The sequence below is a fragment of the Stenella coeruleoalba genome (genome assembly GCF_951394435.1).
Source record: "Stenella coeruleoalba genome assembly, chromosome: 2".
NCBI classification, from domain to species: Eukaryota; Metazoa; Chordata; class Mammalia; order Artiodactyla; family Delphinidae; genus Stenella; species Stenella coeruleoalba.
The window spans coordinates 11,405,437-11,432,612 of NC_137147.1; the positions used below are offsets into that span (position 1 = coordinate 11,405,437).

Consider the following 27,176-nt stretch of genomic DNA (forward strand, 5'->3'; position numbering starts at 1 on the left):
ATGAACAAAGACGGCAGCGTTCAGCCTAGCATCCCGGCATTGTCTCATGGGGACTCAAGTGATGTGTCACAGCCTCAGAAGTTTTTGGGTTTGGTTGTTCCTAAGGGGGTTCTTTCTGGGCACGAAAGCCCTCTGGTTCTATTGACCTGCTATTTGCTGGGTCCCAGGAAGATCCCATGGCCCTGTGGAAACAGTGCCCAGTCTGCCTCTTGGGCACCTGGGCTGTGCCAGGCCTCCCCTGCGCTTCCCTCGGCAGCTCCTGCGTCTGCATGCGCGCCTGGCCCCATCTGGCTGGCAGCGCTCTTTCCTCTCTAGGTAATCAAGGCTCGCTTTGTATTTAGACACCTAGCAACTGGCAGCCGCTGGACAGGAGACGTATACAGAGGGCGCTCTACCAGGGAGTGTGTGCTCTGAATTAGACACCCAGTCTCCCAGGCCAGCAGACCCCCTACGAGGCTCCCCTAGAGCTGGCCACAGAGGCTCAGCCACAGCTCTGGCCACTGGGCCCCCAAACAGCCTAGGTCCAGTCACATGGAGAGAGTGCTCAGAAGGGCACCTCTGGAGGTGAGGCCAGAAAAAACCCTCCAGAACATTTGATTTGGAAAAACAGAGCTGCCTGGCTCACCTCCCAGCCATTTTCAGTGGGAGCAAAGGCCTCGCTCCTTGCGTTGAATGGGGACTTCGTGTCCATCCGGATACTCCCAAGTATCTGGGAACTTCTGGAGGTGGGAGCAGGGACAGTTCCATTGTCTGGGATCCTCCTTTATGCACAAAGGCCGATCAGACCAAACCATGCGACTAGAAACCAAAAGCTGTACAGACTTTTTCTCGATAGTTTAAAAAGCATGTTTTCCAGTGGTGGGGTGGCGAGGGGACATACTTTCTCCAGGATTAAGGGCTTTATTGGCTTCTACTGTGGATAAGTCCCAACCAACGTGTTGCATAAAAAGCAACTGTCTGAATTCCGGCAACTGTGGGAATAGGTGTGGATATGCCCGTGTGTGTCATAGGGCTTTTAACCAAGAAGCAGCCCATCCCAGGCCCATAAATCTAACGATGGAAAAACCACACAAGCAAGGACGTGACTTTCACATGGGTACAGTGGGCATTTCTAACTGTCAGAGCCACCTCCCATGGCCCTGGTTCTGTATCAGGGTGTTCAGGAAGCAGATGTTTTCCCAGACTAGAAGAGGATATGTTCTCAACCCCTGCTACGAAGTGTGCGGAGGACACGCCACCTTGATGACCAGACACTGGCACCATAAGAGGTGCTGGAAAGCCTTAGAAGCACGCAGGTAAAAGACGACACCAAGCACGCCCCTGGCCCCCAGCAGTGTGTGAGGATTTAGCAGAGACCAAGGGAACTGGGGAGCCATTTGTCATTGAAAAGTGAGAACTTTTAAAAATCCCCATAAAATAATCAAAGCTCTAATACAACCCAGCTGGCTTCCCCGTTGTGATGGAAAACATAGCTCCTTCTGGGTGGCAGGATGGGAGAAAAGCACTCCTTCTCCCCATTTCATGCAGGTACGATTTCCTTGAGATTGGGTAGCGTGTGACTTCGAATACTGACCCCATTGGCTAAGAGGTTTGAAGTTAAGCACATACTAAGCTAGTGTCCCAATTTAGTATTCCCTATTAAGAAGCAAATGCAACAGCCTTTTAAAAATCTGTACCGTTACGGGACTTCCCTGGTGGCGCAGTGGTTAAGAATCCACCTGCCAGTGCAGGGGGTATGGGTTCGATCCCTGGTCCAGGAAGATCCCACATGCCGCGGAGCGACTAAGCCCGCGAGCCACAACTACTGAGCCCATGAGCCACGACTACTGAAGCCCACGCGCCTGAGCCTGTGCTCTGCAACAAGAGAAGCCACCACAATGAGAAGCCTGCACACCGCAACGAAGACCCAACACGGCCAAAAATACTGTTGTGGACTGCCCTTGGGGGAACAGGTCTCTGCAGCAAGGCAAAGGGGCCCTACACGAGCCAGGTAACGAAATCTGCGTCCCACCTGTGTCTTGCCTTGTAGGATGGGCCCGTACAAAGACCCTCCTGTTCTACCACCCCCATGACAGACACAGTGGGGGAGACTGACCCAGTGCTGGAGGGGCCCCTTCCGTATGCTTCCAGAAGGCCCTGTGAGCATCTTCGCACTTGAGGGGCTCATGTGACCAGCTGCAGAGAGTAAGGGCTCACAGCTGGCGGGGTGCCCGGATGCTCTGGGTGAATCCACATAGAAAGGGCAGGGGCCAGGGGCACCACATTGGGTCCAGAGATGGATGGGGGATGATGGACTTCCTGCCACCCAAGAGCTGCCCAGAGAGCGTTTTCCAAAATTTCTGGAAGTTTCTCTGAGCACCACGTGGTGACGAAGTTGCTGAGCTGTGGCCCATCTCAGGGGCCCTGGGCGCATCTACTAACCGCCCCGAGACTCACACAGAAATGATGTCCAGAGGGCATTAGAGGGATCTGGGAATATTTAAATCACAGGACTCGGGAACCACCTCCTGAAGATTTTCACCCTAACAGGCAAGTTCTTTGTTTATTCAAGCAACAAGCATCTGCTGAGAGCCTGTCACATACCTGTACAACCATCTTTTCCCTGCCAGGGGAGGAACAGGGCTTACCAGAGAAGGAAAGGGTGGCGTGTGAGAGGCCAACCCCAGGCCTAAGGGCCCACTCAGCATCAGGGCGGACGGGAGGGCCACGAGCTCACAGGGGCCAGCCCGAGCTGGAGGCTCTCTGCTTCTCTCCTGCCCTGCTCCAGACCTTGACCCCGCTAGCCCATTTCACACCTGGGGAAGGAGGCAAGGAAGTGACCCTCTCCCAGTCCCTCTCGATTCTGTCCACACCCACCTTAAGGAGAGGGAGGGGCCCTAGGGCTCAGGGAGGGGAAATGCCCGGAGGAAAGAAGGGTGTCAGCCAAAGAGGCTGCCCACACCCTTCCTGGATTCCCAGCCTGTTTGTGGAGTCTGGTGTTCCCTGAGGGCTGGTCTCCTGCTGATGCTAAGAGCCTTGCAAATCCTCGTCAAAAGGGAAGAGGGGGCAGTTTCTTCCCTTGGGACCTAGACCCTGGGCAGCCCAGAAGGGGTCTTTGGTCGGGGTCTGCAGGGCTGCCCTGGAGTGGTGGGCACGCCCATCTGGTTTCAGCTGGCTCCCCGGGGGTTATGCCTTTTCAGCTGCTTGGGTCTGTAAAGGCAGAAGATTGACGGGGAGAAGCAAGAAACAGCCTTAATAGGCGGCGTGAGGGGTGGGGGAGCAGGTAATGAACAGGTGAAAACTCACAAGATCGGTGCACGCGGAAGACAAACACAGAGGCCAGCAGCTGTGGGTTACAGGAAGGATGGGGGTGGGATGCCCCTGACCTGCCCTTAACAGTAGTCTCTCACTGCAGCTGACTCAGAACCTTCCTCCAGGGCTGCGTTCTCAAGACACTGCACCCCTTCCCCCTGACTATGCTTGGGCTGGCGAAGGTAAATTCCAAACCAGAAATGGACAGGAACCACCAGCTCCTGCTTTTATAGACGTTTTCTATCTGAGGGCAGTGGTTCATTTTCTGCCCCCAATTCGAAGAGCTAAGTTTATTTTTCAGATTGCCTATTTTTGTAGCAGAGTAACTTTACCTTCTGCTAACTAGCTTCGGATAAAATAAAGGAAGTAATCCTGTGCAGTGATGAAAGCAGTATTTTAAAATGAAGGCCTAATTAATCAAGCAATTCTTTAAACTTGAGATGGAAAAATATCTAGTTAAAAAAGAGAATTCTGCACCTACAGTGTATATATAGTTTCCTAGATACAATAAATACATAGATCCTTTAAGGAAGTTACATTGGCACATTAACGTCGTAAGAGAATTAGCCAGGAGGACTGCTCTACACGCTCGAAACATTATTTTTTGTCTCAAACTGCAACTGTAGCATATTTATAATCTCAAATGGGTTCTGCTGAGGAAGAGGTGGGTGATTAGGATGTGTTCTCTGAAAGCTACACGAGGATTCAAAGAATTGAACACCAGCAGGGATGTCATCAGGGACCGTGGAGCCTGTGCCTTGTTGTGGCTAAAAATATTTTTTTGTCTTTATTGGAAAATAATAGGGACACAGGTTGGAGATAAATATTAGGATGTGAGCTGGAGCACCCAGATGTCAATTAGAAACTTGATGAAGTTTTGACTCAAGCAATAAGGAGCAACCAACCCCAAGGACAAGGACATAGGCACACTCGCCCCACCAAGGATGGCCACACACTGGACTGGCTCAGCCAGGTGGCGGTCTGGAGCTTGGTCCCTGTTCTGCTACTTACTAGCCATTGACCTAGAGTCACCTGACCTCTCCAAGACTAAATTTCCTGTTAAATGGGGACAGTAATCCCTACTTACGTCACAGGGCAGTTTTGAGACGCCAAACAGAGACAGACACAGTTTGAAACCTGGATGAGTCTGTTAGATGGAGAAGATGGAGATGACCAGGCTGCTATTTTATGAGGGCACAGAGCGGTCCTGAGGGCTCTGAAACCCTCTGCATCTGGACATTTATACTGATGAACCAACGGGCTCCCTGGCCTCCCACTTAGCTAATTTCTTAGGAAAATCGCCCTTCTCCTCAACCAGAAGACCACTGAGTATCTAAGTAGAGAAACGAAAAGAGACGTCTTAACACTGATGAGGATGCAGAAGAGAAGCCTGGTGATGGAGTTGTCATGTCTTAGGCCCATGCTAAGGGAATTTTAGGGACGTAAGCTTGAACACGTCCTCCTTCTGAAATTCAGGAGGCCCCAAAGAGCACAGCCACAAATTCCACTGCGGGTCACAACCTCTGTGTCTGAGGAAAGAATAAGCTGTTGGATTTACACTCATCACCCATGACCGATTACTGGTGAATCACGAAAAGCCTCTTTTCCTCACAGCATCATGGGGCATTCCCATACAGTCCTCTGTGCAAAACAGCCCAATATTAAAAGTGCATCAAATCTGATAGCCTTTTGCAATAGAAACGTTAAAAAAATAAAAAAAGAACACCTCTATATAAAATGAATTGTGCTTTCTTTGTAGAAACCAGGAATGGTTTGTGTTCGTAAATCTTTTTAATATATATTTGAGAGCTATGAAGCAGTCGAAATTGTTTAATATGTTTCTATCTATTTTTGAATCAACCTCCCATCTTTGGCCTTTCCTGTGGAGCAAACTATAAGGTTCAACAACCTTAGCTCTAAAAAATTCCAAGTTACGGTTTTCATACTCGCCTCCAGCTCAGCAGAGAGCAACTGGTGGTTTTTCAGGAAATCTCTCTTCTTGTCAGTAACCATTACTTCCGGCACACGCATTCCAGTTCAGCAGGCTATGAAATTTGTTGGGCATATAAACAATTGGGCCTTTGAACAGGGTGGTTTTGAGAGCAGAGCATTAACAAGGAATGACAAACCCAAACTGACAGTGCGTCCCATGCCACAGGAAGTCTGGAATGAATGGCTGTAAACTACCGTCTCCACTGTGTCTCTGAGTTAGCACCCGTTTAGATGTTAGTCTTCCGCTCTTTTCTATGTTCCAAACCCAACATCTTAGTGTCAGTGCAACACGATATACATAGGATTTGTCTTCCATAAGCATTACCTTTTTGGTCCCCATCAAGGTTCTTTGTATGGAATGATATTTTTCAAGTATGAAGATGTATAGCTAACATTTTATTTTTAATGTTTCATTGCTCGTTCTCTGAATGCATCAATGAAAGTGATAAGAATATTCACTCGTTTTCTCTCTTCTGCTGTGAACAACTGTTTCCATTCTTGCAATTTTTTCAGAAAAAGGGTTGGAGTGCTTGCCGTCACAGCCCCAAACTCCCAACAAACCGTAAGTGCCTCCGGCAGGATTCACAGGCCCTTAGTAGCACACGCTGCCCAAGGAGCCCACACTCTCTGGCCCAGAGGGGACCCTTGAGAACAACACTCCTATTCTGCATTGCCACAGGAGACCCTGTGTTCACCGCCCGCCTCATTTCCAAGGCCGCAGTGCGACAGAAGGACAACCAGCACACAGAAGTCCTCGTGATCCAAGTGTCCAAAAGAGGAGACACATGCCACGTCCCTACGGCTGGTGGCTCAGAGGGCTGAGAAGCTGCTCAAACAGCGCCCCCTGAATCTTGCCTTTTGGGGGGCAGAACTCCCAGGCGGAGGAGGCCCAGCAGCCTGGCCCGTGACCACACAAAGACCACGATGGCTCTTCCTTCCGGTGCATGAAAGAGCAGGCGGTGGCTGCCGATGCAGGAGAGACTCGTGGTGGGGGAGGGGAGGAGAAGGAGGACGCCAGCGCCGGAGCGTCCAGAAGAGCTCCCGGGCGTGGGGGGCAGTGGCTACGTTTTAATCGTCTTCTCGGCACATCGGCAAGTTGACAAAGGTAAAGACGTTAAACTCTATCATTATGGAGAAGCACAAGAAGATGGCGTAGAGAACCAGCACGTAGATCCCCAGCTTCCGGTCCAGCCTCCATTTGTTCAGATGGATGCCGAGGACCTGCAAGGAGAGGGTGTGAGTGTTGGGCTTGGGGGCAGAGAAATACTACAAAAGGTACTTTTATTGGAAAACTACACACGAACGATGAACCCCAGAACTTTCTGCAAAAGGTGGGCAAGAGCGGAGGGGTGCTGCCGGTAGATCCTTGGTTTGATCAGAATGAGCCCTGCAGGCTTTATGCTTGTCTAATGAAAGGTGCAGACTCCAGGCACACGCAGCAGCTGGCCTCAGGGCACCGGCTCTGCCGGGGCACGTACACCACTTCCTGGGGATGCCCTCCCGGGCCTTCTTTAGTGACAACCAGGGACTTTCACTGGGTCTTCCCTTTGCTTCAGAACTTGGCATCCTCAGCCTTCTTCAGCAAAACTTCCAAGGCTCCCGCTGGCCCACGTCTGGCAAACTTCCGCCTGGACCGTGTGTGGGGTGTGTGTGTGTGTGTGTGTGTGTCTGTGTGTGTGTGTGTGTGTGTGTGTGTGTCTGTGTGTGTGTGTGTGTGTGTGTGTGTGTGTGAGACGGGGTTGGAGCACATCCTCTTTCTATGTTCTTATCCTTTTACAACCTTCGTTCTTATCCCTGAATTGAGGCCTCCTAAGCGTTGGATCAGAGTTACCTCATCAGAGCAATGCCATGGGTCCTTAGAGACAGACCGGTGTGGGTTCAAATCCCAGCTTTGTCATTTCCTATCCCTGTGACCTTGGGCAAGTTACTTAACCCCTGAGCCTTGCTTACTTCTGCAGAGTAGAATATCACCAGGTGCTTGTAAGGATGGAATAAAGTAAGCAGAGGTAGAGTTAGCACAGTTTGGGGCATGTGGAGTGAGGAGACCTCAGTATCACGGTGTGCCAGCCCTGAGACCTGACCATCAGGTCCCCCTGTCAGCTCAGATGGGCTGGGGGAGGACTTGTCTCCTGTTGGCACTAGTGAGAGGAGACAGACCGGGCAGCAAGAAGAGGAAACGTAACTCACTTCCTCTAGGGACTTCTTAGTGGCTCAGGGAAAAGTGCAGTGTTTGGTGCCAACATTCTTGGCAGAAAGTGTTTCTGGGGGTATCTGTGAATTTCTATGTTTTTACTGCTTTACCCCTCACTGCCAAGGGGAAGGGGGAGGGGATTCAGAGACTGCGCACAATCAGAGGAAACGATGTACGTGTGAGGCTTCTATTCTGGAATTGCAAAAACTCACGGTGAGAGCGACGGAGCCCAGCAGCAACACCACGGAGTAGACCAGACCCCGGCTGTTGATCTTCACCTGGAAAAACAAACACACATGCCCTGAACCTCTGGGCTGTTCAGGCCCCCATCCGTTCTGGAAGCCCAGTGTGCTCGGGCTCATCCCCTCCCTTATCTGGAAGCCACAGGTGGGTGTTCACGGTGAGCACGTGGCCATGGATCCAGGTCTCTGCTCATCTGAGGAAATGAACTAGGAGGGGAGAGGCGTGCCGGTGCGCAGAGACACGGGGCCGAAGCACCCGTGAGTGCAGGGCACACACAGGCTGCCTCCTGCAGGCACTGCCCAGGCTGCTCGGGACGCCTTTGCACAAAGTGGCTGCCAACGTGCCAAGGAGAAGGGGGCAGTGCATCCCCTGCAGCCCTTGGCTGGCACAGGGCCGACACCACTATCACTCCCTGTAAAGCGCGTGGCGTCATCTCACTAAGGAAGCGAGACCAACTTACCGTGGATCCATAATTAATAACCATGGTCTGCAGCCCCCACGGTACGCCGAGTCCCACGAGGATGTCAAACACGTTGCTTCCTATGGTGTTAGAGACCGCCATGTCACCAAGGCCTGCAGGGGACAATCGACATGTCATGCATTAAGCGCAGGTCGCTGGAAACCCCTGTTCCTTCCCATTTCCATCAGTGCTATTCCTTAGAAAGGAATTCCTTCCTCATGGACCCCACATTTCTAAAACCTTTTAATGAGGACTGAGATCCACTCCCTTCATGAAGTCTTACATGTGAGGCCTGTAGTGGGTTGAATTGTGACCCCCCAAGATTCATATGTTGGGGTCCTAACCCCCAATACCTCAGAATGTGACCTTATCTGGAGACAGGGTCTTTCCGGGGTAATCAAGTTAAAATGAGGTCCTTAGGGTGGATCCTCATCCAATATGACTGGTGTTTTCATTGAGAGGGGATGTTAGGGCACAGGCATGCACACAGGCAGCGCTCCATCTGAACATGAAGACAGCCATCCGCAAGCCAAGGAGAGAGGCCTGAACAGACAGAAAGAACCAACTCTTCTGACACCCTGATCTCGGACTTCTGACCTCCAAGACTGTGGGACAGTCAGTTTCTGTTTTCCTGTCTCCCAGTTTGTGGTAGTTACGGCTGACCTAGGAAACTAATCCAGAGCCCTTCATTATTCCTCCTGCAGGGGTGTCAGCCGGTGTTTTGGGAGGACCCACTATGTGCTTCTTATTTGAGCCTCCCAGGTGCTCTGGGAGGGAAGGGGCCTCATCCTCAATGCATACTTGTGACCCAGGTGGTGGCACCACGACCTTGACCCAGATGACAGGGCATCAGGCTTTGTGCCTGGGTGGTCTCCCAAGAGTGAACTCTTTCCCCCCAACCAGACTAGAAGCATCTTAGAGGTGAGGGACTGTGTCCCCACCTTCCCTCTCCTGCCCCACTGTCCAGTCTCTTGAAAGCCACACAGTCTTAGGAACTTAATAATTTGAGAGGTATCAAAAGTTAGTAAACAAACTTTTACAAATAAGACTCACACGGGCTGAACCTGTTTTCACCTGGCCCCTTAGCCCTAAATGGACACGACTGTCATAATCAGGCCACAAACAAACGTCCGTGCAATGAACAAGCCTGAAACACACAGGCCTGTGCCCATAAAGTTGCCTTGGTCGCTGAGAAGCTCGCAGAGACTCAGAAGAGCATCCGGACGACTGCCTCACCTCCATCTGACCTCCTGCCCCCTAGTATAGCCAGGCCACTTCCTCCCGCCCTATTGCTGTCATCCGCTGACCTCCAGGACACAAGGCCTCCCTCAACGGCCTCACAGCTCCCTCCCTGCCTGTCTGGGCACTGATCTGAGTGCCTTCAAAGCCTCAGCAGCTGAGTCCTATCGGGGGGCAGTACCTCTGGGAAACCTGCCTTCCAGTCTCCCAGGATTTTGTGAAACAGGAATGAGCAGCAACTGTTTTGGACCAGCTAGTTGCCCCTGGTGAGGAGGCAGGCACTAGCCGGATGGGTCAGGAGGCACAAGGATGCCCAGGTTTGGGAGAAGAGAGAGGAGAGCTTCTCAGGTTTGACTGACTGCTCTGCACAGGCACTGCCCTCTGAGGAATCTTACAGCAGCACTTCTCAAACTTTAAGAGCACACGACTCACTGGGGGTCTTGCTAAAAAGCAGACTCTGGGGGCTTCCCTGGCGGCACAGTGGTAAAGAATCTGCCTGCCAATGCAGGGGACACGGGTTCGAGCCCTGGGCCAGGAAGATCCCACATGCCGCAGAGCAACTAAGCCCGTGTGCCACAACTACTGAGCCTGTGCTCTAGAGCCCACGAGCCACAACTACTGAAGCCCGTGCGCCTAGAGCCCGTGCTCCACAAAAAGAGAAGCCATCGCAATGAGAAGCCCGTGCACCGCAACGAAGAGTAGCCCCCCTCGCTGCAACTAAAAGAAAGCCCGTGCGCAGCAATGAGGACCCAATGCAGCCAAAATTAAAATAAATAAATTTAAATAAAAAAATAAAGTTATAAAAATTATTTTAAAAAAAGCAGACTCTGATTCAGTGGGGCTGGGACGGGGCCTGAGAGTCTGCATTTCTCTCAAGCCGATGCTGCCGGCCTGGACCACGCTCTGGGCTGCGAGCCTTCAGGGAGCCCAGGATGCAGAGCCTCTGTGTTAGAGCTCACCGCACGGCTCCTGCCTTGTGTGATGGACTCCGAACAGAGGTTTCTGTATCCCCTGCCATAAAGAACCTGTCCAGGCTTTAACCTGGTCTGCTGGACCCTCTGCCAATCACGTCAGCATCACCCTCACGACAACTATACACTCCCGCCCCCGCCTCACCCCTCCTGTTTCTGCGTTCTACATCTCACAGGAGCCACTCTGAGATGATGTCCCCACCTGTCCTTGTTCCTACAGAGCCCGTTGACCTCATTGGGACCCTCCCCTCCAAGCCCTGAATCTTCTAGTATCATGACCCCCACCCCCAACCCACTAGCTTGGACTCCAAGGCCAGCTGTTTACATGGGACATTCTTTTGCCTCCTTGACCTTCCATTGTGTCCACCCAGCCAACCCCAGCTCTGGATGAACTTGTGATCTCTCATCCGTGTGCTGTTGGAGCTGGTATGACTTCAAATTCATGCCGGAATCCCTCCCAAATTCACGTCACTGAACATCGGCCAGGCCCTAGGCGCTCATCGGCTTTCCTTTTACTCATTGTACTGGGTTGAATAGTGCCCAGCCCTCGTGTCCACCCGAAACCTGTGAATGTGACCTTATTTGCAAATAAAGTCTTTGCAGATGTGATCCAGTTAAAATGAGGTCATAATAAACTAGGGTGGGACCTAATCCAATGACTGGTGTCCTTATAAGAAGCAGGAAGTTTGGACAAACACACACAGAGGGAATTATACCACAGGAAGACACAGGCAGAGACTGGACGGATGCAGCCACAAGCCAAGGATTCCTGGCAACCACCCAAAGCTGGGAGAGAACAAGCAAGGATCCTCCCTAGAACCTTCAGAGAGAGTATGGTCCTGCCGCCATCTTGATTTTGGACTTCTGTGCTCCAGAACTGTGAGAGAATCCATTTCTGTTGTTTTAAGCCACCCAGTTGGGGTACTTTTGTTATGACAGCCCTGGGAAATGAATACACTCACCTCAAAGGTCACTCAATTCAATTCCAAACCCTTCAGCTGCTGTCCCCAACTGTCCCCATTCTCCACAAGGGCTCCAGCCTACTGCCACACATACCCCCACCCTTCCCTTCCCCTCAATTCGTGTTTTCTCAGGACTGACTGACCAACTAATCAACCCTTTCTTTTATCTTGAAGAAATAAAACGTTTTCCTTCTTTCCAAACCAAGTTTCTCTCTGGACACTGCTCTCCTCTCCTGTCTCCTCTGAGATTCCACTCCATTATTCGCCCATCCTGCCCCCCATACTTTCAAATTTCCATCCACAGAGGACGATCTGTGGCGGTCCGGGCTTGGACGCTATCTCACGGGTAGAAAGGGAGCGGTAAAGGAAGGCTGGCTCTTTACAGCTCTTTTGTTCTGCCATCAAAGAGCATACCGGTATTCCTCACCTTGCTTACCCCATGGCACTTAGCTCCAAAGAAAAACCGCCAAGCAAACCATAACGTTACATAAGGTCTAGAATTCTGAAGGAGAATTGGAAAATAGTTGGAGATACAGGATATCCCCGCTTGGCTTTCCCAGGACCAGAACATTTCTCATTACTATTGCATTTGCTATAAAAAGTCTGGGCTCGGGCTTCCCTGGTGGCGCAGTGGTTGAGAGTCCGGCCCATGAGCCATGGCCGCTGAGCCTGCGCGTCCGGAGCCTGTGCTCCGCAACGGGAGAGACCATAACAGTGAGAGGCCAGCATACTGCAAAAAAAAAAAAAAAAGAAAAAAGAAAAAAAAAAAAAAGAAAAAAGAAAAAAAAAAAAAGTCTGGGCTCCAGCTCTGCTCAATCTCACATTGGTGATGCCGGAACAAGTTCATCCTTTTTTTTTTCTTTCTTTGGCCACGTGGCGCAGCTCGTGGGGTCTCAGTTCCAGCAGTGAAAGCCTGGAACCCTAACCACTAGGCCACCAGGGAACTCCCAGAACAAGTCCGTTTTTATACAGCTCCACACAAATGCTTCTAGAGGTCTGGAGGAGTTGATCTTGGTAGTACTCTCTCCATGGATGGAATCTAATACATGATGCTTCCCTGTTGTCACAGTTTCCTTCATAGCAGGATGTAACGACTGCCAAGTCATGAGAGCCACGAACTGTAACTCGGGCTGGGGGTAGGGGCCCGCATGGTGATGCTGACTGCCGTCAGGGCTGAGGCGTGATCCATACCTTGTCTCGTCACAATCAAGCTGGCCATGCAGTCTGGAACGCTTGTGCCTGCTGCAAGGAAAGTAATGCCCATGATGACATCAGGGATTCCAAGGGTGTATCCAATAATAGTCACCTGCAGAAGAGTCGGGGGAAATATCAACTCACAGAGGAGCAGCCCTGGAAAATGTGCTTATATCTGAGTGTTTTTAACTTACACACAGTACTGCTATATCCAATAGAAAAACCTGGAATACGGTTTTATTTTAAAACCATCTTTTGCGTGTTCTTTTTTCCAGATTACGTAATACGTGTTTACTGTTTTAAAAAGTTTAGAAAATAAAGTAAAAATCACCTACCATTTCTCAATACCCTCAGACAATCACTATTAACACTTTGCATCAGCCCATGATTCTCAAATTTGAACATGTAGGTAATTCTCTGGTGAGCTGGTTAAAGTAAGATTTCCAGGTCCCACCCCCAGAGTTTCTGATTCAGGAGGTCTGGGTTGAAGCCCAGGAATCTGCATTCCTAGCAAGTTCCCAGGTGGTTGGGACCCTGAGGCTGCTGGTCTGGGAATCACATTTGAAAACCCCAGCTTTAGAATACACCTTGACCTTCTTTTTGGTGTGTATATTAGAAAAAAATAAAATCAGATTATAGCACCGACCTATATTTTGCAGCTATTTATTACACGTAATAATACATTGTGAATATCTTTCCAACTCAAATACTCATCTATAACATTATTTTAAACTGATGCATGGATTCCATTGCATGGCTTTAAAGTTTTCACCAACCCGTCACTGGTGAATATGGAAGTGGTTTCTGTTTTTGCTCTTACAATATCACTGTATGGTAACGAGTAACATTTAATGAGCACCTACTGTGTACCAGATCCTCTCCAGGTGTTTCACTTTCACAATCTCAGGTACTCTTTATTATTCACCACACACTGGTGAGAGAGGCACCGTTATTATGCCCAGGGAAATGAGGATCAGAGAGGTTAAGTTACAGTGCTGGTGGGCATGAAGCCGGTGAGCGGTAGAGCAGCGATCCCAGGCCAAGTCTTTCCAACTCTGAAGCCTGTGCTCCAACCTCGCCGTCATGCTATCTTGTGTGAACTTCTCTGGGATCTCATCTTACTATATCCTTAGCATAAGTTCCAAGAAATAGACCTGCTGGATCAAAGGATTCGCAGGCTTTTAAGGACCTTGAGGCATGGTCACACAGTCCTCTAATAAATGCCTGACACTTGGGAGGTGGTTGGGCCCTGAGCAGCAGCCAGATGGAAAGCCCTAGAAAGTACTTGGACCCCATTCAAAACGCCCACTAGTCCTGGCTCACCTCCCCATCTAGAAAACGGGAACAGTGGCATCTCTTAGGGTTGTTCGCCTCTTGGCTGATGGCTCCAATCCCAGCAAATGGTTGGATGACTTAGGATAAGCTGGTTTGCTTCTCTGAGCCTCAGCTCCCTCATCTGTAAAATGGACTTTTAAATGAGGATTAAGTGAGAAAATATGAGGTGACAGTGCCTGGTCTGTGCAAGACATTCATAGGTGTATGTTTCCTTTCTCTTTCAATCACTCGTCTTGCAATCTATGGGGGCAGAGAAAATTAGGGTGATCAGACCCAGATGAAGTGTGCTTTCTAAGGGCAAAGCTCAGCCCTGGCATGTAGTCAGAGCTCATGGACTAAAATGATATCCCTCCTAGGACAAAGCTTTGCAGATGGGTTTGAAGATGCTCTACCCTCAAAACAGTGCTCAGCTCAGCATCACCAGGTGCGGTGACTGGGCTGCCCTGGGCTGTGAAAGAAGAGAGACACTGAAGACACCAAAACCACACAGCGGTTCGATCCATCAATGCTTAACCCATGCTGGCCATGAAGGAGGTCTCCACAAGACTGCCCGGGCTGTGGCAATACTGGGGATGCTTCCTTTTTTTTTTCTTAAATTACTGAACTACATGGCTAAGAAGCCGGGGGCTGGAAGGACAGAAGGAAGGTTTCGTGTGTGTGCGTACACTCTCCAAGTGTTCAGGACCAGAGATGCTACGTGAGGGTGGCTTTGCCTTGGACTCCAGCCCTGGGCTCTCGGAGCCCTCCTGATGCTTGGGCTTCAGAAAGGGAAGCAGAGGCGAGTCCAGAGCTGCGCTGACCATCTGGTTGACCTTGTGGAAGTCACGCCTCCTCTTTGGTTTTCACCTCCCCAGTAGGGCAAAGGTGCTGGACAGGATGACCCATTTTGGAGGTCTCTCCCTTTTGACACTGACACTCAAGAGTCGTTTTCCGCAAAGCGTTGGGGGTGAGAGATGTGAAGGGTGGCTGGGGTAGGGTGTGGGCAGGTGAGACGTCACTGCTCCCTGGTGCCCCCATCAGGACATGAGGAAAGTAAGAGCATGGCCCCCAGGCAGGCACATCTTTCTTCAGTGGAAATCAGGCTAATGTGGCACTGTCGTCTTTACCATTTTCTACTGTGGAGGCCATTCAATCACCTCAAACTGAGGCTAGCTGAAGTTCAAAACCGCAGGTAAGAGCGCCCCAGCAAGGTGGTTCCTGTATCTCCCGCCAAGCCACTGCCAAGGGTCTGCTTTAAGAGGTGAGAGCGGGGTTTGTAAGTCAAGGTCGGGGGGATGGGAGTGTTATTAGATGTCCTACCTCACTGCTAATGAGTAGAACTGATTTCATAATACTGTTGTTTTCATTAATTAGAGAAGAAACAAATTTCAAACAGTCATTAATTTGATCTTCCCTAATTTTCACACCCACTCAAATGTCACGAAATACTTTTTTCACTAGCAGTGTCGTTTGGGGAATGCACTTTAGTAAGAGAAATCGCTGGACTCTTTTATCAAATGTGAAGAGGGGCTGACCTTTAACCCTATTCAGAAAAATTTAAGTTTGCAAATTCAGTTCATTTTGAGGCCAGTTTTCATTATGTCTGATTGCCATCCTTTTCTGGGGGGTTTAGATAGTAGCTACTTCCAACTCTTCTTCCTAAACACACACGCGCACACACACGCACAGACATGTGCACACACACGCAGTGCGCACACACACACGTGCACGCCCGCACACATGTGCACACATACACACATGCGCACACGCACACACACACACCAGCATCTAAGGGGATTTAAACCTCTATCTGAACAAGCGTGGAAACAGTGTTGGCTGCATCTCATGGTGAACATGGCTGAAATTTAGTTATGATCAATTTGCTATGCTGCAAGCTCAGACCTGATGCCTGAACGGAGACCTTCCATTCTCCCAATAACCAGTCCATTTCGTAGAGGGGGCGACCATGGCTAATGGAAGCTGAGTCACCTACCCAGGTTTCACGGCTCACAGGGGGAGAAGCAGGATTCACATCCATTCCCATGTGACCCCACAGCTCTTCTTTCCCCACCAAACTGCTTCCCTGGGGTTAAGGGAAAGGGGGCCCCTGTGTCTCTGAAACCAAGACAACCTTGCCCTGTGTGTTAGGTGTGTGGGGACATCAGGTGTTAGGACGAGAGTGAAGTGGCTACATGCATGCCACTGAGGCGTGAGTGGCTGACAGGTGCGCTTCCCAATAGAAAGGCAGAGGTCCTGTACCTATTTCTCTCCTTGTTCCCGGGCTCCCCACCGCCCCCCCCCCCCGTGAGGGGAGGGGAGGGGAAGAGGAGGGGCCCCACAGGGTGATGCAGAGCGAGGCGGAAGGGGCTCCTGCTTGGCCCTGCCCAGCCAGCGAAAGGTTTTTCCAGGGAGCTGTCAGGTGTGGCCAGACCAGCTACGCCAAAGCCTCTCTGTCTGAAAATCTTTAGTCCAAATGGCACCTGAAGATTCCAGTAACAACCTGAGAGGCCGTTCAGGAGACTGGTTGAGATCCTGGACTCTGGAGACCAATACCCAGGTTCTAACCCCAACTCTAGAACTTACTAGCTGTGTGACTAATTGTGCAATAGTTGCTAATTGTGTAACTAACTGGGCAAATGACTGAGTCTCTAGGCCTGAGTTTGCTCATCTGTAAAGCTGGCATAATAAAACTGCTTACCCCATCGGGTTGTTATGAGGACTAGAAGAGTCTACCTAAAGTTTATATCTGTGCCTGGACATAGAAAGGGGACAGGAGCATGTCCTGGCAGGCGGCATGGAAAGGGCTGCCTTGTGTTTGTCTCCCATTGACTCCAGTCTCCATCACATTCCCCTATGGATACTGAAAAGGAAGGGAGCCTAGGGATTAGCCCTCCAGGGCTTCATACAGAGACTCCCCACCACCCCTCTTCCCATCACACCAGAGCGGCGTGTCCCAGGCTGTTCGTGTGCAGGTTCATCTGCCTCCTACGGCCACCACGGACCATGCCGCGTCCATCTGGGTGTCCCTGATGCACAGCACAGCACCGCACACTTCTGCTGAAACCCCTTCCTACTGAGAAATAAGCCAAGGTCTGTTAAGGTAGGCGACTTGCCGAAGGTGGCACAGCAGCGTCGAGCGTGCTCTTGACACCAGCTCTCCCACCGCCGGCAGGCGCCAGGCAGGAGCTGTCCGTACGGCCCACCCCCACTTCTGTCACTCACCAGCCACACCATCAGGTAGGAGAAGACAGCGATCCACAGCGTGGCAAGGGCGAAGGTGAGCATGAAGAACTTCTCCCAGCGGGGCTTGCTACAGTTGGGGATGGTGACGCACAGAAGGAAGATGAGTGGCCAGGTCAACACCCACTTGGCTTTGTCCCCTCTTGCCTCTGCAGAGGGATGGGGCGGAGCCAGAAGGGAGGAGGAGAGAAACACACACTGGGTTACACACCTGCCAGTCTACCCGTCGGTTTATCTTTTCAAGCCAAACAAGAGAATGCTACGAATGTGACTCCTAGCAACGGACTTCACAGTATCACACACCTTCATACTGTCAACCTGGAAGCGATCTTAGCAAGACAGTTAAGTGTTTGTTGACTGAATAACCTCTGTCAGTCCAAATCCTTTACTTGACAGGATGAGGAAAGTGAGACCCAGAGCTGAAACAGATTTGCACAGGGCAGCTGGAATGGGGATGCAGAATACACGGCTAGGCTTTGGAGTCAGACCTGGGCTGGAATTCAAATGACCCTGAGCAATCCTCTCAACTCCACTTCCTCCTCTGACAAGAACAGCTGTAAGTAACAACAGCACAATAGTTGATGCAGGGAATATTTGCTATGTGTAGCAGGCATAGTGCTAAGCATTTTGCATCTTAGTAGTTTCTTCACCTGTTAAATGGGAACATTATCTCTTTCTTGGTTCTTGCAAAAATGACATGATACAATGCACGTAAAACAGCCAGCGCAAAGAGCCTGGCACAGCAGGTGCTCTGGAACTCTCAGCTCCTTTGCTCCAAGGTCACATAGCCAGTGGCAGATGCAAGACTAAAATGTGGTGTCCTGCTGGCAGGCATGACCTCGCTGGCCCCTACCAAGGGAATCTGCAAACAATTAACAGAGGAGAAGTGGCCTCAAAAGCCACTGAGTGCAAGCATAGTGTCCTTAATAAGCCACTGGGTATTTGGAGCACATGCAAGCTCAAAATAGGCTTGTGGGTGATGCCAATGAAATGGTGGAGGAGGGACCTCTGAAAATTCTCTCCTCCATAAAAGCAATGAGAACACTAGCAAAAATGGTCAGAGTCAACTTGTTTTATTTTATTTATTTTAAAATGTATTTATTTATTCTTGGCTGTGTTGGGTCTTTGTTGCTACGCATGGGCTTCCTCTAGTTGCGGTGAGCAGGGGCTACTCTTCGTTGCGGTGCACGGGCTTCTCATTGCGGTGGCTTCTCTTGTTGCAGAGCACGGGCTCTAGGTGCGCGGGCTTCAGTAGTTGTGGCACGTGGGCTCAGTAGTTGTGGCTCGCGGGCTCTAGAGCGCGGGCTCAGTAGTTGCGGCGCACGGGCTTAGTTGCTCCACGGCATGTGGGATCTTCCCGGACCAGGGCTCGAACCCGTGTCCCCTGCATTGGCAGGCGGATTCTTAACCACTGAGCCACCAGGAAAGCCCCTCAACTTGTTTTAGAACTCTGGACATTAACCAAAGCCTTGTAGCAATCCAGGGAGTGTTTATTTAAGAAAATTGGCTGGGTATTAGTAAGAACAGTGAACTTTATATAGAATTTTAACTTGCCCTGTTTTCATTCCCTTTCATCAGCTTTGGAGTAGCCTTGAAAAACCAGTAGCCTGGCATCCACCAGAAAGGGTAGGACAGGATTAGAGCGCCTTCCAAGTCCACTCCCAGAGGACTGGCATTATCTGCCCTGTCTGCTGGTTTCCTGGAAGACCCCACTTTCAAGGCTGTCTTTGTTTTACCTGAATCCGAGCTCACCCAGTATGAAAAGCCTTTTCCTTGAGGGCACTGTTGAAAACAGTCAGGGGCACTTGTGGAAAACTGTGCAGCCTGAGGTGCTGGACAAACAATAGGTTAATGAAAAAGCTTAAGAGGAAAAGCTGGTAGTGAGATATCCATAGAGGGCCTGGAAAAGCTCCCACATAGTTCTGGGAAGCTGAAAGTCCATGAGCACGCGTAGGGCTGTTCCCAGGGTTATTTTCAGGCTCAGGAAAGACTTGAGAACGTCCTAAGCTTTCACTTCTGCCTAAAACTGAGACTCGGAGAAAACAAGAAGTAAAGGCCAAGGTGGAGTTGTAAACTGCCTGCCTGGGTGTTAACGGTGTGCCCCCAAACGCACACAGAGCCCATCAGCGAAGACTGGGACACTCGCTTCACCCAGGCATCTGAAGAAATCTCTGTGCAATCATTAGATGGCCTTAGGCTAACCTCACGGATATTTCAGTGGTCAGGCAACAAAGAATATAGATTTTACAGAATTAGAAAAGTCACCAAACAAACAACAACAACAATAAAGCAACAACAAATAGTCCTGGGAAAGGGGAAGGATGTGATTCCTTCTTCTTCTTCTTATTCCACATTATATTATTTTATTTATTTATTTTTAAGTTTTTCATTGGTATTTTTATTTAACAATTCATAAAGAGAGGAAAAGATTAATAAACATATTATTTTAAATGTCCAGTTTCAACCACAAAAATGACAAGACATGCACGGAAACAAGAAAGTAAGGCTTATACATGGAAAAAAAGCAGTTAATAGAAACCATCTCTGAGGAATTCCAGATATTGGATTTACTGGACAAAGGCTTTAAATCAGCTTTTTTTTTTTTTGTGGTACGCGGGCCTCTCACTCCTGTGGCCTCTCCCGCTGTGGAGCACAGGCTCCGGACGCGCAGGCTCAGCGGCCATGGCTCATGGGCCCAGCCGCTCCGCGGCATGTGGGATCTTCCCGGATGGGGCACGAACCCGTGTCCCCTGCATTGGCAGGTGGACTCTCAACCACTGCGCCACCAGGGAAGCCCCTAAATCATCTATTTTTAAATATGCACAAAGAAGTTTTAAAAAGGTCTCAAAAACAAAAGGGAAGCATGAGAATGATTTCTCATCAGAGTATCAATAAAGAAGTAAAACTTACAAAAAAAGAGCTGACAGAAATTCTGGAATTGAGAAGTGCAATAACTAAAATGAAAATTTTACTAGAGGGGCTCAATAGCAAATCTGAAAAGGAAGAAGTGACCTTGGAGATAAGTGAACTGAGATTATCTAGTGCCAGGAACAGAAAAAGAGTAAATAAAAACGAACCGTGCCTCAAAGACCTGTGGCACACCACCCAACATGCCAACATATGCATAACGGGAGTATCAGAAAGAGAGGAGAGAGAAAAAGGGGCAGGAAGAATACTTGAAGAACTCACGCTCAAAAACTTTCCGAATCTGATGAAAAACATTAATATATACATTCAAGAAGAATATACCTTCTTTTCAAGTTCACATGGAACATTCTACAGGATAGGCAATATGTTAGGTCATAAAACAAGCACCAATAAATTTAAACGGATTTCAATCATGCAAAGTATATTCTACAACCATTCCACATTGGAAAGAAATTAGAGAGCAGTAACAGAAGGAAAACTGGAAGATTTACAAATATGTAGATATTAAATAGCACATTCCTAAACAACCAATGGGTCAGAGAAGAAATCACAAGGGAAATGAGAAAATACTTTCAGATGAAAGAAAATGAAAACATAACATACCAAAACTTATGGAATGCAGTGAAAGCAGTGCATAGAGAGAAATTTACAGCTGTAAATTCCTATATTAAAAAGGAGGAAAGAACTTAAATCAGTGACCTAACTTTCTACCCTAAGAGACGAAAAGAGCCAATTAAGTTCAAAAAAAGTAGAAAGAAAATAATCAAGATTGAAGTAGAAGTAAGTGACATAGAAAAACAAAACCAAACCCAGAATCAAGTAAACTAAAAGTTGGTTCTTAAAAAGATCAACAAAATTGACAAAACTTTAGCTAGACTGACCAAGAAAAAAAGTGAGAAGACTCAGATTACTAACATCAGGAACGAAAGAGGGACTCCACTAAGGACCTTACAGAAATGAAAAGAATTATTAAGGAATACTATGAACAACAGTGTGCCAACAAATTAGATAACCTACGTGAAACAGAAAAATCCCACAAAGACAGAAACTACAAAAAGTGATTCAAAAAGAGATAGAAAATCTGAATAGACATATAACAAGAGACTGAAACAGTAATCGGAAAAGCTTCCTTTAAAGTAAAGCCAGGACCCGATGGTTTCATGGGTATTTCCACCGAATATTTAAAGAAGAATTAGCATGAGTCCTTCATAAAACTCTTCCAAAAGATGAAGAAGGAGGGAACATTTCCCGATTTGCTCTATGAAGCCAGTAATACCCTGATACCAAACCCAGACATCAAGAGAAAACAACACTACAGGCCAATATCCCTTATGAATACGAATGCAAAAATCCTTAACACAATTCTGGCAAACTGAATCCAGCAACACATAAAAAGGATTATATACCACGACCAAGGGGAATTTATCCCAGGAATGTAAGGTTGGTTTGACATATGAAATTCAATCAATGCAATACACCACATTAATAGAATAAAGGACAAAATGGCACGATCATCTCAATTGAGGCAAAAAAGTCATTTGACAAAATCCAACACGCTTAACAAACTAGGAATAGAAAATTTCCTTAGCCTGATAAAGGGCATCTATAAAAACCCCACAGCTAACATCATACTTAATGGTGAAAGGCTGAAAGCCTTCAACAAGATGAGGATATCTGCTCTTATCATTTCTATTCAACATTGTTTTGGAGGTTTGAGCCAGGAACAGTAGACAAGGAAAATAAGTAAACGTCATTCAGATTGTAAAGGAAGACATAAAACTATCCCTATTTGTAGATGGTATGATCTTGTATAGAGAACATTCTAAGGAATACACACACACACACACACACACACACACAAACTGTTAGAACTAAGAAACAAATTCAGCCAAGCTGCAAGATACAAGATCAATATGCAAAATTCAGTTGTATTTCTACACACTAACAATGAACATCAAAAACATGAAATTAAGAAAACGATTTCCATTTACAATAGCATCAAAAAGAAAAAAATACATAGGTTACATAGGAATAAATACAACAGAAGATTAGTATACTGAAAACTAACAAACATTGCTGAAGGAAATTAAAGAAGACTTAAATAAATGGAAAGACATCTTGTACATGGATTGAAAGACTTAATATTGTTAAGATGGGGCTTCCCTGGTGGCGCAGTGGTTGAGAGTCCGCCTGCCAATGCAGGGGACACGGGTTCGTGCCCCGGTCCGGGAGGATCCCACATGCCGCGGAGCGGCTGGGCCCGTGAGCCATGGCTGCTGAGCCTGTGCGTCCGGAGCCTGTGCTCCGCAACGGGAGAGGCCACAACAGTGAGAGGCCCGTGTACCACCGCCCCCCCCCGCAAAAAATATATATATATATATATATAGTTAAGATGGAAATAATACTCTCCAAACTGATCTACAGATTCAATGCAATCCCTACTAAAATCCCAGCTGACGTTTTTGCAGAAACTGACAAGCTAATTCTAATATTCATATGGCAATACAAGAGACCCAGAACAGCCAAACCAATCTTGAAAAAATAATGAAGTTGGAAAACTTACATGCTCTGAATTTAAAACTTACTTACAGAGCTACAGTAATCAAGAGTGTGTCCCAATGAAGATGTTAAAAAATAAAATAAAATAAAATAAAATAAAATAAAATAAAATAAAAAATAAAAAAATAAAAAAAAATTCCAAAAAAAAAAAAAAAAAAGAGTGTGTGCTACTGGCCTAAGGATATATAGAACAATGAAACAGAATTTACAGTCCAGAAATAAACCCATACATTTAAGGTGAATTGATATTTAACAACAGTGTCAAAACAATTCAATAGGGAAATAGTAATTTTTTTAGCAAATTGTGTTGGGACAACTGTATACAGATATGCAAAAGAATGAAATTTGACCCCTACCTCATACCATATACAAAAATTAACTCAAAATATCTAGTGTTCAGAATATATAAAGAGGACTTCCCTGGTGGCACAGTGGTTAAGAATCCGCCTGCCAATTCAGGGGACACGGGTTCCAGTCCCGGTCCAGGAAGATCCCACATGCCACGGAGCAACTAAGACCGTGTGCCACAGCTACTGAGCCTGTGTTCTAGAACCCACGAGCCACACCTACTGAGCCCACGTGCCACAACTACTGAAGCCCATATGCCTAGACCCCGTGCTCCGCAACAAGAGAAGCCACTGCAGTGAAAAGCCCGTGCACCACAACGTAGAGTAGCCCCCATTCGCCGCAACTAGAGAAAGCCCCCGCGCAGCAACGAAGACCCAACACAGCCCAAAATAAATAAATTAAATAAATTTTAAAAAAAGAATATATAAAGAACTCATAACTCAACAAATAAAAAAAAAAAATCCCAATTTTAAAACTGGGCAAAGGGGGAACTCCCTGATGGTCAGGACTTGGCACTTTCACTGCCAGGGACCCAGGTTCGATCCCTGGTTGGGGAACTAAGATCCCACAAGCCTCATGGTGCAGCCAAAAAAAATAAAAGTTAAAAATTAAAAAGAAAAATAAAAATGGGCAAAGGATTTGAATAGACGGTTCTCCAAAGAAAATACACAAATGGCCAACGAGCGTGTGAAAAGCTGCTCATCATCTTTAGTCATTAGGATAATGCAAATCAAAACTACTTCAGACCCACAATTATAACGATAATCAAAAAGATAAATAATAACAAGTATTGGTGAAGATGTGGGAGTATAGGCACCCTTATACCCTGCTGGTGGAAATGTAAAATGGTCCGGGCTCTCGGAAATTAGTTTGGCAATTCCTCAATATGTCCCACAAAAACCTGTACTCAAGTGTTCATAGCAGCGTTATTCATAATAGCCCCAAAGTGGAAACGACCTAAATATCCATCAAGTTATAAATGGATAAACAAAATGTAGTTATAGAAACACAATGGAATTTTCACTCATAAAAAGGAATGAAGTATTGATACATGCTACATGGATGAACCTAGAAAACACTGTGCAAAATGAAAGAAGCCAGACACAAAAGGTCACATATTATATGACTCCATTTATATGAAATGTCCTGACGAGGCAAATCCATAGAGACAGAAAGTAGACTGGTGGTTGCCAGGGGCTGGCGGAGGTGGAGAATGTGGGGGAGCGATTGCTCAGGGGTATGAAGTTTCTTTTCCGGGTAATGAAAGTTTTCTGAAATTATATGGTGATGTTGCACAACTTTGTGAACATACTGAAAAACATTGAACTGTATACTTTATTAGTATGAATTTTATGGTTTATAAATTACAGCTCAATAAAAAAATTGCAAAGTAGGCTGGCAGTAGCAGTTTTAGCTCTGTAAATCTGTGCTTGAATCTTTCTGTCACTAAGAACATATTTGCTAAGAAAAAAAAACAACCCAGCCTGTTTATAATAACGAATCAGGAGAATATGGTTAGCTAGAAATCAGCAAATCCATTCACGTGTTCATCCTAGATGCTACATCTAGAAAAACAGCTGTCTTCCCAGGTCTTCCTCTACATATACCTTTCTGCACCTTGTAATCCTTGCACAAACAGCAGAAAGTTTTCCTACCTGATTAGTCTGTCCAAAATTTCAGCCCACATCCCAATTCATCCAGGCCGCCAGGGAAGGCCTAGGGCATCTCCAGAATTGACCTAAAACACTGTGTGTAAGGGAAAAATCCACTTTGAGGAATTGTAACCCTGGACACTTACATGCTCAGGAGCGCCTTTGTAGATATATACAAATGCCACAGCAGAAGGATAATTTATTTTCACAGACGCCAAATTGAAGCTGATGCTTGTCTGTTTGTCTAGCATGGGTTTTGAATCCGGTTGGGACATCTGCCCTGATCTGGTCCCACCCGGCTGGCAAGCCTCATGGCCCACCACTGTTTCCTAAGAAACAGTGCTCCATCAGACCTGCTCTATGGCTGTGTCTTCCAACTGTTAGATGAGACCCATTAGCGGACTGTGAAATCAATTAAGTGGGTGGCAACTAGCATTTCCTTAAAAAGGAAAAAAAAAAAGTATTAGAGTTACGGTAAACGAGTTAAATACTATTCTGAAGACTTCTGTTTCCTTTTTATAGATATCTGTGTGCGTGTGTAAGATATTTATTACTGTGTGTCATGCTCCAAGTGTGGAAAACTTTCACAGTGGTCATGCTGTGCCCCACCCCACCCACACCTTCCACCTGTCTTCAGCGTCTCCATTGTTTAATGAGGCACCGTAAGACACCAGACACCGAAATACTTATTGTGGTTTCCACGAGCAAATGCAAGGCAGGGTGAGCAGGCCTAGGACTGGCTGGTTTGAACAGTTTCAGCGGGCTCTGGGGGACAGGGGCTGTCTCCAGTCGTCTGGTACTGACCCTGCAGTGATCAGGGCAAAGAACTAGTACCTCCTGGAGTGCGAGAGCCAGACAGAGGCCAGCGATTCAGAGTGCTGAGCTCCGGAAGGGGTAGTCTGCATATGAAAAGTGTACTTCTGGATGGGTAGCTGGCTATCTCTAAGAATTGGCTAGCCCGAGCAATGCTGGGTTGGGCAGGGCATTCGTTGCTCTTATCTGCCTAGCATCCACGCCCCACTCCTGGTAACAGCATGCTAATGTTCCCTTAGGGAACGAACCCTCCATTCCACATCAGCCATGTGGTTTGGAGGGCTGACTCTACTTCCTAGCTCTATGGGTGGGTGTGTTGAGTCCAGCTTGGCTACTCAGTGTGTTCATTCTCAGTGCCAGGCACTATTCTAGGTACTGAGAATCCACCAGTGGACAAATCAACAACCCTTGCCATTGAGTGGTTTACATGGGTTTGGGGTTGGATGGATAACCCATTTAGAGACCCACGTGTGGATTCTGCCGGGAATCACTGTCTGTAATATCTATTATCCCTTCCACCTTACTAACAGAACCTATTTTGCTTTGGACAGTAGGTTCCTAGCTAAAAACCTTAATTTCCTAGGCTTCCTGGCAGGTAGGAGTGGCCATGGACAGTTCTGGACAATGAGATATAAGGAGATGTCTACGTGGTAGGTGACTATCTTCCTGATAAGAAGAGACAGGCTTAGTGACACGTGTCTCCTGCCCTGTGTCCTTCCTCCTTGTTCCTGCCTGGAACATGAACATACAAGCCACAGGAGCCACTTGGCAACCTTGAAGACAGAAGTCACCTGCTAAGGATGGAAGAACAGAAATGGGACACCAATGGTATGACAGAGCTACGAGACTCCCTCATCTCAGGACTTCTTATGTGATAAAAATAAATCCTTTGAGGTGAAGGCTTTGTCACATGAATTTTCTGTTACATGCAGCCGAATGCAATCCTTAACCCAGCCAGAGGCGCCACTGGTTAATCCGATGGGAGGTAAGCCTAGATGGCTGGTGGTCACCTTGGCAAGCTGCCAGAGGGTGAAGCCAATACAGGGAAAACCTTGCTGAGAGATGTCCCAGGGTCCTGTAACCATTTGAGCCCCATGTTGAGCTTTGCCTGAAAGTAGATTCTCTCAGTGAATCTGCCACTACGGGCCCTTTGGCTTAAACCAGCCTCAGTTGGATTTCTCTAACATTAAGAGTCTGGACTAATTAATAGGTGAAGCGATAGAGTTTGGGGGGCTACAGGACAATGTCTATCCTGAGGGACACTCTCCTCTGACACCACCAGGAGCCCCTCCAGCCCCCCTTCCAACTGCCATCCCTTCAAGTGCAATGTCAGGGACAGCTGAGAGATGCTCCCTGTGGATGCCAACTGATGTGCAAATGTAAGCATGAAAGAAGGGCTGCTGGTGTTTCTTCCACTCTCAGATTTCTTTTTTGAAGTAGGAAATTACAATTTAATTATGTGAAAAAAAATCTTTAAAATGAACTCTAACAAAACAGATGGCTAATCATACTGGAGGGAAAAACATAAGAACAGATGCAGCTGCTAATGAAAAACTTCAAACAAAATAATTTGGATAGTTAACTACCTAGAGTGGTTAACCTGTGGTACGTGGGGATGTGTGTGTCACCAGATGATGTAGATATTCATGGACCCTGGAACTAGGAGTGTTTACATGATCTAAAGAGCATAGGTCCAAGACTAGTGTTCTCGAGCTTGAGTATAACTCAGAATCCCCTGGAGCTAATGATTTGGCAGCTCTGGAACTGGGCTGGGGGTGG

General features: G+C 47.6%; 1 protein-coding gene across 8 annotated transcripts in view; it reads right to left on the minus strand.

Annotated features, from left to right (window-relative positions):
• Window positions 1-1,211: 1,211 nt before the first annotated feature.
• Window positions 1,212-27,176, minus strand: part of SLC24A4 (solute carrier family 24 member 4) — a 181,445-nt gene continuing 155,480 nt past the window's right edge. For 5 of the 8 annotated variants that reach the window (XM_079912848.1, XM_079912847.1, XM_079912849.1 and 2 more), the window contains 3 exons: window positions 17,080-17,246; window positions 12,541-12,655; window positions 7,816-8,290 (listed from right to left, as the gene is read on the minus strand). In XM_079912848.1, coding sequence (XP_079768974.1) covers window positions 7,845-8,290; window positions 12,541-12,655; window positions 17,080-17,246 — 728 coding nt within the window. In that variant the 3' untranslated portion in view covers window positions 7,816-7,844. Of the gene's footprint in view, window positions 6,505-7,686; window positions 7,753-7,815; window positions 8,291-12,540; window positions 12,656-17,079; window positions 17,247-27,176 lie in introns of those variants that run through there. The other 3 variants (XM_079912852.1, XM_079912851.1, XM_079912850.1) reach the window with 1 other exon arrangement.